The sequence below is a fragment of the Diadema setosum genome, chromosome 1 (assembly GCF_964275005.1).
Source record: "Diadema setosum chromosome 1, eeDiaSeto1, whole genome shotgun sequence".
Lineage (NCBI taxonomy): Eukaryota > Metazoa > Echinodermata > Echinoidea > Diadematoida > Diadematidae > Diadema > Diadema setosum.
Window position 1 is genome coordinate 19,773,841 of NC_092685.1, and position 12,036 is coordinate 19,785,876.

General features: G+C 40.7%; 1 protein-coding gene across 1 annotated transcript in view; it reads right to left on the reverse strand.

The window, feature by feature from the left end:
- Nucleotides 1–7,651, reverse strand: part of LOC140234649 (TOG array regulator of axonemal microtubules protein 1-like) — an 80,446-nt gene extending 72,795 nt beyond the window's left edge. The window contains 1 exon segment of the mRNA XM_072314685.1: nucleotides 5,534–7,651. Coding sequence (XP_072170786.1) covers nucleotides 5,534–7,480 — 1,947 coding nt within the window. The 5' untranslated portion in view covers nucleotides 7,481–7,651.
- Nucleotides 7,652–12,036: the final 4,385 nt, after the last annotated feature.

Here is a 12,036-nt window from a genome sequence, read left to right on the forward strand (position 1 = left end):
TGCAGAATGTTGTTGCTAATATTTCCTTTCAAAAAGAGTGGTTTGAAGAAGCTTTTGTCTAGAAGTTTACATCACAATTGGATACAGTTTGTAAAAGATTCTAATCTTTATTGTCCAAACAGTTGCTTACAACAATGACAAAACTTTTTAGCTTGAGATGTTTGACTGCATCGTACACCCATTTCTGCTGTAGCATAGTTTGTTCTGGAGCAATACATGTACAATTTTGCACTGTATCTCTCTGGGTTAAAACATTACATACTGATCACATTAAAGGGACTGTACAGTACTGGTTGAGGTAGGGATTCATGTTTTGAACATTCCTAAGTGAGATAATGAAAAGCCTCTTTTGAAATATGAAAGAGCATGTAATTTTAAGAAGGATTCAACGTTTATTTGATGAAAATTGGTTTTCAAATGGCTGAGATATCCCAAAAAGTGCTAATAATAAAAGGCGACATGCCACAACTTTATTAGGATCTCTTTGTTTCACCTTGTTTTTGGATATCTCAGCCATTTCAAAACCGATTTTCATAGAATAAACTTTTGATACCCCTTAGAACTGCATTCCCCCTTACATCTCATAAAGTGGTTTCTGAATATCTCGCAAAATGTTAAAAGCTAAATCTACACCTCGACCAGAACTGTACACACCCTTTAAGTTTGTAACCTTAGCTTACATGTCTACTTAGAATCAACATCTTGCTTGCTGATATTTTGAAGGTTGATATTTCAAATCTGCTCCTTGATTACTCACCCATGAAATTGGCATTTTTAGCATGGTGATGATTTTGCTTTGCTTGCATTGTACATGTACATGTTGTACATCGATATGGCAATGATGAATGATTTGAGAAAATGATGATTTAAAAAGAATTTTGAGATGGGATTTTTGTATTTCCTTTGTCTATTTCAGGAATACCTCTCAAGCATATTTCCATAAAACAAAGGCCGGATAAACACATTAACAATGAATTGCTGAAGACAAATTAAATATTTCTATTTGGAAGGTTGCCCTTAAGAGATGAATCTTGGGCAAAGATGCTGCCTGTCTTTCACCAAGTAACATCCCACACAGCTGATTTGCGACAAAATTTACCCAAAGGTCAATCCTGACAGACTGAATATAACTTCACTTGATCACAGAGGGGATTACAGTTCACTCAATGCTGCACACTGGAGGCCAAAGTCGGTATGCCTTACTGATGCCGAGCACTGTTCATTACACCTAGCTGAAGCCAGAAATCCAAGCCCAAGAGCAGTTCACATAATGGAAATATTCAGAATGCTTCTGGCTGTCATGTGTGGAAAAGCAGAGGAAGAGGCATCAGTATGGGTTCATAAACTTTGAGGTGGCTCAGCTAAATGGGAGGGGTTTAATTAGACACTCACACAAAGTATAGCTTTCGCCATACTACAACTGTACCTCATACATTGAACAGCCAACTAGTAATCCATGTCAAGCTTCTCTAGGGGCAAGATATATTCGAGATGATGGAATATCCTTTTATTACATTTTTGCATCAACCCCCCCCCCCCACAGGTACATTGTATGTACATTGTACTTTATGCCTACACTATGCATTTCATAGTTTTCAGTTGGCTCATTCAGTTCGATATGTGCAGGAACATTGTACATAGGCACTACATTTTTTTTTTCTTAAAGTCTGAAAGGATTACACTATCACATTTCTCATGTTGAGCATCTCTTGGGACAATGGGTATATATTTCCAAAGTATACAGTAGCTACATTGTACATGTACACCTGTAGCTACAGTATCTTGATTTGAGCAAAATATAATGTGAAACATTTGACAATCTACAAAGTTGTAATTCTGTAAGCCATCATCAGATCAGATGATTATGATCCAATAAGGTATGATTTGATCACCTGATTTTGCCAATCTCTGATGTAAGAACAAGATGAGCAAGTTTGGCAAGGAGTGGCTAGGAGCGTGTTTCTATTGAGAGCACCTCACATCACCTCGCATCACCGCCAATTTTGTCTCCCGCATCACCTCCTATTTTACAACCACTCGAGCTGTTTCTACTGAGCGATAAAATACATGGTGATGCGAGGCGACGTGAAAAATGCGGCGAATCCGGAAGTCATGTATTTTCAGGTCACAGATCGGGTCATGCTGCCTCTGCACTGCCATTTTGTGGTAGGCCACTGAATTTCGTTTAGTCATTCCATTCAAAATGCCCCTCACCAACATACACTGTATCCTGCCACTTGGTTATTAGGAATCGTTGCAGGTCTAGGAGCTCCGACATACTAACGTTAGTATTCCAGCGAAAACGAATTAGGGAATCTACAACTTCGAGACGATACGATATTATGGGAAAATGAACGCAGTGTAAAAATCAGAGTATAAAGTTTAATAGGCCGCTGGGCACGCAAACAATAGACAATGAATGCAAGCAATTCACATGTACCACCTCATGTATTTAGTAGGAGTTGGTACAAGGCATGATGTGTACGAAACTGTGGTCGCTGTGTGTACACAAGTGTCGGAGTGTGTGATGAACAGATTTGAAAAGCGCGGGGCGAAAGCTCCCAATAATTTGAGACTTCCGGTACAACGCAAATTTCGCTACCCAAAGCATTAATACCATACTACAAAAGTATACTTATCTATGCACAAACCCCAAGGCGATTTTTTTATTGTTCAGCTCTAGCTGCTTCTGCCAAAGAGTCAAATAGAAGAATTATCAATCACACTCATCAAGTGATGGCATTCTCTATTTGAGGAGTACAGATCATGTATACTTGTTGCTATGTTAATGTCAGGTATTTACTGTACATGTACTCTAGTCCTGCCAGTCCAGGTCCATGCATCGTAATTTACCAAATGACCAAATGAGATACATGACTGCAATGTATTTATCCTAATACTGTATACGCTATATTTCGCGTGGGTTTTATATTCGCGAATTTCGCGAGTCGGGAGCTCTTCGCGAAATTAACAACACGCGAAAATATTACATTCCAAAATGAATCCCTTGCCTTGATGATACGAACATTTCAGTACTAGTATACCATGTCACGGCTTACCGAACAGACCATACTGGCTAAGCTTGTTTACTTACTGGTACATAAAGCACGTCCACGTCTAACTACTAGTATACACAGCCCAGTCGCTGTTGTAGCATTCGCACAGCACAGCGTATTAACAGAGTCTGGGTGTGGTTGGACTAGTCCACGACTACTTACGAATACTAAAGTATTGAGTACGGTACTCATACCCCTCGTACCACTCGTCAGAAATCTAGCGTGATGGACTTAAAGGGTGTGTACAGTTCTGGTCGAGGTGAGGATTTAGCTTTTAACGTTTTGCGAGGTATTCAGAAACCACTCTATCAGATGTCAAAGAACGTGCAGTTCTAAGGGGTATCAAAAGTTTATTCAATGAAAATCGGTTTTGAAATGGCTGAGATATCCAAAAACAAGGTGAAACAAAGAGATCCTAATAAAGTTGTGGCATGTCGCCTTTTATTATTAGCACTTTTATGGATATTTCAGCCATTTGAAAACCAATTTTCATCAATGTTGAATCCTTCTTGAAATTACATGCTCTTTCATATTTCATAAGAGGCTTTTCATTATCTCACTTAGGAATGTTCAAAATATGAATCCCCACCTCAACCAGTACTGTACAGTCCCTTAAACATTTCAAAAATGTTGAATTCTAACTTACTAGTTCGCAGAGTTTGGTAAGTTTTTTTCTTGCAATGTATAACTAGTATCATTCTTATTTGCGAGTAAGTTGAAAATTCACACTTTCTTTGCCACTTCATATTTTCTCTGGTCCCCCAAACGCGAATTTAACCACTCGCGAAAATGTGTGACAGCAGCAATTCGTGAAAATTTATGTACGCGAAAATTATAGCGTATACAGTACTTCTGTACTAGTGTCTGGATCAGCTCTCATCTCATCTAGTTTGTTCCTACTGGTAACATTAAGGTTGTATCTTGATGACATTAAATGCCATTATCACAATTGGTGTGCATCAATTACTAACTTTGTTGGCAGTTCACAAGCTTCACTGAACTGATCATTTACAAGGTAGGCCCTCTAGCACATTATAATGAGAATAACAGCTACAGGCACATACAATGTATTACCTTCATGCTTGCTGGTTGACAAAGACATTACTGCTAAACTGTACCTTTGCTGTCATAAAAGGTATTCATGAGAACACACAATAAAGCCCTGGTGTAACAAGTAGTGTGGCTTCTGGAAGAGCAAAGAGGATTAAACTGGTTGGTGCTCAAACAAAGCAGTATTGTTACATGTTCTCTTCATAGCAAACTTAAATTGATGTAATGGAGCAGTGACTCTCACAAAAGCACAAGATTAACCCATGTGGGTTGAATAAAGAAGGCAGCATGTCCATTCTAAGAGGTTTTTTTTTTGTTTTTTTTTTTTTGTTTTTTTTTTTTTGGGGGGGGGGGGGGGGGGGGACATAGTATCAATACCTGTAAAACCAATAACATGTAACTGCACCCAGCTTTACAAACTGCGTATAGCCATGACCATTGGTAAAGGTGTGCACACATGAACATAACATCCATTTACTTTGATGCAATTGTTGTTCCAAAACGTACATGTACATGTAAACAAGTAATGCTGAATTGACATTCTTTTAACTTTACGCATGGTACAAGAAGTTGTTTGTTGACACTTTGTTTGTAAATATTTTTTTCCTATATACACCTGTACATAGTATACCTGTATCATTCCCTAGTTAATAAGCACTGAACACTTTATTTCAACCAAGCAGTGCAAAGAGCAAAAAATTAATTGTCTTCCACTTTATTTGTAGGAAACATTCTTTGATAATGTGAACATTTTCCCTGTTCTACTACCCATTTCCTATCTTCTCACATTTCATGATCAAAATGTTTGTAATTAATGATGTAGATGGATCATGGCTTTTTAGAGAGAACTCTACTCTGAATTATATCATAATGATGTAGATGGATCATGGCTTTTTACAGAGAAATCTACTCTGAATTAGAGTTACAGGTGTACTGAGTCAATTCATTCAATGCCAAGTCCCCTCATGTAAATCCTGGAGATTTTAAAATCAAGTGTGTGTGTGTGTGTGTGTGTGTGTGCATACAGCATGTGCACAACTTCTTCTATTCAAAGTGCAGAACATATCATAAAGGTATAATGCTTAGTCTGAAAGCATGGGAAAATCAAATCTACCGACATTAGAACACTTTGCATGATTTGGAGCTTGATGAGGGATGGCACATGACATAAGCATACAGTTCTCCAAACGTCGATAATATGGCACAATCTATTTATTTTGTTCGCACTGATCGGCTCAAAACATATTCATGGGTTCTTGAATTCACACTGTGCAATTTTCAACCCATTCAACATGTGCAGATAAAATTGTGAAGATATTTTCGCTGGTGTCAGAATTTGTGCTCGCCAAAAGTAGCATGAAATACGCAAAAAATTTCTGTGTTCACGGTAGATATGTACAGGTATTGTATTTCTGATACAATCTCACCTTTGTAGGAGCACTGTTGATTTGCACTCTGCCGTGGCCTGCTACTTCATGTCCTCTCCCATTGTCATGGTCCTCTGCTGCCCTGGGATCCGCTACTTCCTCCCATGGCAGTTTGGATCGGCCTCTACCAGCACTGAAAAAACGCTTTTGGGGCTGAGACTCTGGATTGGCGGCATTCCCCATTGAATATTTGCCCCTTGTGGGAGATGGTTGGGAGAGCTCGATTCCAGGATCAGTGAATGCACGCTCTTTAGCACTAGTGTTTCGAGCTGCTTTCAGGATCCATTCTGTGTCATGACCCCCAGAGGGGTTTCTGCCTGTGGTTGCAGCTGACGAAGGAGTTTGCGAGGCATACTCTACCAACCCATCTTCATTGAGTCTTGGCAGCTGCCGTCTTGCTAATCTCGCCTGCACTGCACGCATCACACCTTCCTCTGACATTTCAAGTTCAACCTTGTCAACAGCATCGATGAGTGGACCTATTCTTGTTGGCCCCATTGCTTGGGCAAGGACAGCAAAAAGCTCCAATGATGCTTGTCGGATCCTCCTCTTTGGATCATTAAGGCATTGCGATAAAGTCCTGCAAAGCATTGGCAGATCAAAGTCATAGCTAGGAAAGGTGAGAAGAGCAGCAATTATGATATTTAAAGCTTCCTCTCTGACGCCCGATTTCCGATGGTTCTTCAGCTCTGATACTGCATGAACAACTGCTTTGGAACCAGCAACCTGCATAAGCTGTATCATGACCTTCATGTTTGCTTGTCTTATAACAGTCTTGTTGTCTCCAAAGCGCTTTGACAATGCAGTCACAACATGTCTAAGATATGGCTTGATGTTCTGGTCCAGTTTCCCAACAAGCTCTTGAAATAGTTCCAGAGTGTGAAGGCCAACTTTGAAATTAGAATCATCCAATAAGTTGCACAGGAAACTAACAAAATTGATCATGTGTGGAATCAATGGCGCTGTGTCCTTCAGATCTGAGATGATAGCATTGAGTTCCTGTACACCCGATGCCCTCTCAGTCCAGTGCTCTTGATTGGATAATTGATCCAAAACATCTTGTGGGATAATGCCAAAGTGCAAAGTAGAATGTCTGTGCTGTTGGTCATTCTTTACGGGTGCACTTTTAGCTTTGATGTCAGAGGTTCTATTCGAGTTCCAATCAAGAGCACCACCTGGCTGCGAAGTTCCAGGATCTGGTCGCCCAGTACGCTTGCAGTAATTAGACCTGACAGTTGGTGGCAAGTTGTCAATGTAAGATTCAAAGGTTGCCTCTCCTACGAGGGAGCATATTCTATCAAGAGAAACACCAGCTGTCACCATCAAATTTGTATCCTCTGTGAACTTTTTAGCCAATGCCCCTGCCACAATTGAGAGGTCAGTTTTGGAGAATTCCCCTGTTAGAAGGACGGGTATAGAAACTGCCATTTCTGACCTGATTTTCGGGTCATCGCTTTCTAACCCAAACTTCACGATGGAGTTGAAGATTGGCTCAACATTTGAAGTATTCTTCATGTACATGTGCAATGTCTGAACAGCTGCCTTCCGAATTGAGACCTTGGGATCACCAAAGTTTGAAATAAGGTCTGACAATACAAGCATCATGCACGAATCAAGGTCTTGTTTGAGAATTGGCACCATGTCCATAATAAATTGGATGCACTTAACTCGCACATCCTTATTCGCGTCTCGCAGAACAACTGCAAGACCTTTGAATAAGGAGCGCGTATTCTTGAATGGTACTTTACCTCCATTTTTCCTTACTCTTGAAATCAACTCGTCTATGATATATTCTCTGTGTTGGGCATAGCTATCGTCTCGCAACTGCCGGAAAAGATCATCTTCATCCATAGTTTGCTTGATGTCCGCATCGTTCCCATTCATTACCGTGCGGCGCTCACCTTGCCCGAAGTTGTATACAGGCAACTTGGCAACCGTTCCGGCCATCGAAGCAGCATACAAGTCGCATTACCCTCTGTTGTCTCGTGTGACACTCATAGTGAGATGATAAGGTGCCACTTGTAAATGATCCGTTGCACAATCACATCTTCTGCGGAAGTTCATTTCCGAGGAAAATAGACTGAAATGCGATCAGGCCAGCGACATAAACATTCAGCAATTTACATGGCAATGCGAAAATGGCGAGAGACGGCGTTTTGTCACGTGACCTAAATATTAGTTGATAACCGCTCAAGAGGTGGCGCTCTCCGATATGTAGCGTTCAGATTTGATAGCAGGTCATACTGCTCTTTGTAGCAGGTCCATCAAGGTAATAACCGGGTGGCCGAAAGCCAGAGGTCGAGTTCCACTCCCTCTGCAAACTAAGTAGACCATGCTTATTTTCAAGTTTTTGTTGTAACAAACAACATTCCACTGGTCTACCTCGAAAAATTTGTTGCGAAAGCCTCCAAATCCAAGATGGCGTCCAAGATGGCCGCCATATTTACTGAATTTGTTATTTGAAAGATAGAATTTGATAGAAACATCAGATTTCAACAAATTTGATGTCATATGAAAGAGAATAAAATTTTCTACAAGTTGATACCATTTTGTGGGTTATTGTGATAACTGGATAGAGATTTTAAGGAAAAGACCACTCATTTTTTTTATATTTTTCTGAAAAAAGGAAAATCATGAAAATGCTTGATTCAGCATAAATCAGAGAAAGACTGAAGGATTATCTTGAAACGTTTCAAGAATTTTGTTTGACATATAATTAATATTTGGAGAAAGTTAGGGGTCAGTACCACTTTCGGTTCAGGAGTTATAATGTCTCAAACTTGAAAACTCATTATGTAAAAATGGCCACTTTCGTTGCGACAAGACCTTGTTGGTCGTAAAATAGTCTGCGCGCCCCAAGACTACTACACCCACCACTGGCACTGGTGCTTGTAGCAGAGCCAGTGGTGCGTGTAGTAGTCTTGGCAAACGCAGACTTTTTCTTTGACAAACAAGGGTTTCCCTTTGACAAACAAGGGTTTGTGCCTTCAAGCTAACTTTTCATACCAAGTGGTAGCTCAGGTGACGCTAATCGCTATCATTTCAAAGTAGATTGTTCTGAAGCAGATGAGATGAAGCAAAAAATATTTTTCAAATAGAGGTAGTAGCTTGAAACTTGGCACCAATCTTGTTATAGATACATATAGTTTAAGACAGAATTTAGATCAACCACTCAAAAAAAAAAAAAAAAATCAAGATAACAGCCATCAAAGTTGACATGTATTGCGCCAAATTAAATGTAATGCTATGGTTATTCATGGTCCTTATAAATGTTGCCTGCCAATACATCCACCTGACAGCAAGCCTGGTATTTGGCAATATGTTGACAGAAAAAGTTTGTTAATGTATTCAAAACAGCACAATGAAATAGATGTGTTGATTGACGTACCATTCTGGTCACTTCATCTACACAGGTTCATTCTTTGTTAGAATACGAATTCCATAAATTGCTACGTTGGGCAAGCTGCTGCATTATGTTGCTTTGAATTGAGTGAAGTGCCTAACCAACTGAGAAAAATGAAAGGTCATTTGTACCCAAGCGCGCCGGAACACTTCTGGTTTGGGGGGGCAAAATCTCAACGGGGGCACATTTATGTGACGATGTGAGATCCTCGGCGCGGGAGCGAAGCAAGCGAGGGGGGGGGGGGAGGTGTGGAAAGGGGGATCCCCCCCCCCCCACCCCACTGTAGGGGGCTTTTGTAAAACAGGGTACAAAAGTCGCGTTTATAGACAATTTAAAAGCAAATTTATAGGGAATTAAACATAGTGAAAAATAATCAGTGCGAAGGGCTATGATTATTACATACAGGAGTACATAATAATGTGATGGTGTGAGATCCTCGGCGAGGGAGCGAAGCGACCGAGCGGGGGGAGGGTGTGGGAGGGGGGACACCCCCTCCCACGGTAGGGACTTTTTGTAAAAACAGAGTATAAAAGTCGCGTTTATAGAACATTTAAAAGCAAATTTCTAGGGAATTAACATACTGAAAAAAAAAATCAGTTTGAAGGACTATGATCTTGACATACAGGGGTATATATTATGCATAGGCGCCGGAAGTGGGGGGGGGGGGGGCAGCCGCCCCCCCCCCCCATCCAAAAAGTGGGGGGGGGGGGGCAAAACGCATTTTTGCCCCCCCCCCCCCCCAAAAAAAAAATGAATAAATAAATAAATAAACAAATAAATAAAAATAGATAAAATAAGATAGATATGCATATAAATGAATAAACGCGAAAAAACATAGCTACAAACGGCAGTTTTTGGACTGTAAAATGTCAAAATTTCCAAGCTCGCTCGCTCCGCTCGCTCGCATTCAATCGCTATGCCATTCTCCTAATGTTGCTGCCAGTAATTGCCAGCAGTTGCGCCTGGGCCGCCCCCCTTAATTTCCAAAGCTTAAAAAAAAAAAAAAAAAAAATATATATATATATATATATATATATATATATATATAGCTACAAACGGCAGTTTGGGGACTGTAAAATGTTAAAATCAATCGTCAAATTTATTCGTTATGCCATTTTCCTAACGTTGCAGCAAGTAATTGCCAGCAGTTGAGCCCGGTGCGCCTCCCCCTTAATTTTCAAAGCGAAAAACATAGCTACAACGGCAGTTTTTGGACTGTAGAAGGTCAAACTTTTCAAGCTCGCTCGCTTCGCTTGCTCGCATTGAATCATTATGCCATCTCCTAATGTTGCAGCCAGTAATTGCTAGCAGTTGCGCCCGATGCGCCCCCATTAATTTCCAAAGCGAAAGATATAGCTACAAACGGCAGTTTCGGGACTGTAGAATGTCAAAATTTTGCGCCCGATGCGCCCCCATTAATTTCCAAAGCGAAAGATACAGCTACGAACGCCAGTTTCGGGACTGTAGAATGTCAAAATTTTCAAGCTCGCTCGCTTCGCTCGCTCGCATTGAATGGTTATGCCATTCTCCTATTAAATGTTGCTGCCAGTAATTGCCAGCAGTTGCCCCCGATGCGCCCCCATTAATTTCCAAAGCGAAAGATATAGCTACAAACGCCAGTTTTGGGACTGTAGAATGTCAAAATTTTCAAGCTCGCTCGCTTCGCTCGCTCGCATTGAATGGTTATGCCATTCTCCTAATGTTGCCGCCAGTAATTGCTAGCAGTTGCGCCCGATGCGCCCCCATTAATTCCAAAGCGAAAGATATAGCTACAAACGCCAGTTTCGGGACTGTATGATCGATGTCAAAATTTTCAAGCTCGCTCGCTTCGCTCGCTCGCATTGAATGGTTATGCCATTCTCCTATAGTTGCTGCCAGTATTGCCAGCAGTTGCCCCCGATGCACCCCCCTTAATTTCCAAAGCGAAGATATAGCTACAAACGGCAGTTTTGGGACTGTAAAATGTCAAAAATTTCAAGCTCTCTCGCTCCGCTCGCTCGCATTTTATTGTTATGCAATTCTCCTGAGTTGCTGACAGTATATAATTTGTCGCTTCACACCGTCATTCCATAATCCATGTAAGGAAAACTTACAATGTTTCTCAATGACTGCGTTGTTGAATGTATCACTGACATTCCGTAATGTATTGTGTAGTCCCATTATTGCGCACGCACACACGCACATGCATACACACCGTCAAAATTACTTTTAAGGTGCCCACCCCCAATGTTTCGACCCACCGTACGCCACTTTACATATATATATATATGTATATATATATATATATATATATATATATATATATATATATATAGATGTGTGTGTGTGTGTGTGTGTGTGTATGTGTATATTGTGTAACATATGTATGGTCTATCGTGAGCCCCCTCCAATATTTGCCCCCCCCCCCCCCCCCCCCCCCCCATCCAAAACTGCCTCCGGCGCTCCCATATTATGTGATGGTGTGAGATCCTCGTCGAGGGAGCGAAGCGACCGAGCGGGGGAAGATGTGAGAGGGGGATTTTATAGAGCATTTTAAATAAAATTTCTGAGGAATTAAGCATAGTAAAAGAAATCACTGCGAAGGACTATGATAATAACTTATGAAAACTTTTCATTTTACCATAAGTACGGGCAGAACGAGCGAGCCACTTTCACTTTGCAATTTATCTGAAATGTACTCATTAAAAGCTTAAACGTGATCGCATCGTTCGAACAATAAAAAATATTCTTATACTGCTAGAAAGCAAAGAAGAAAATGAAAAATGTAAGGTTTACTAAAGGTATGTTTCAGCGGGCACACTCGAGGACACGAGGCTGCCATCTATACACTAAATTTACTCATAAGTTACTATTAGTGTATTTGATACAATAATGTATGTTGTTAGTGTATTATAATTTTCGCTCCGTTAGGGACGAAAATTTTTGCATTTTCAGCTATGAAATTACAACATTTAGACAAGAAATATGCCTTTATTGTTCATTTTGGTCTTTAAATCAGTGATTAATTATTTGTTACAGGGGGCACTTGGGGGGGGGAACTCGTTTTGCCCCCCCCCCCCCCAACATTTTGTTTGGGGGGCAAGTGCCACGCCCCCCCCCC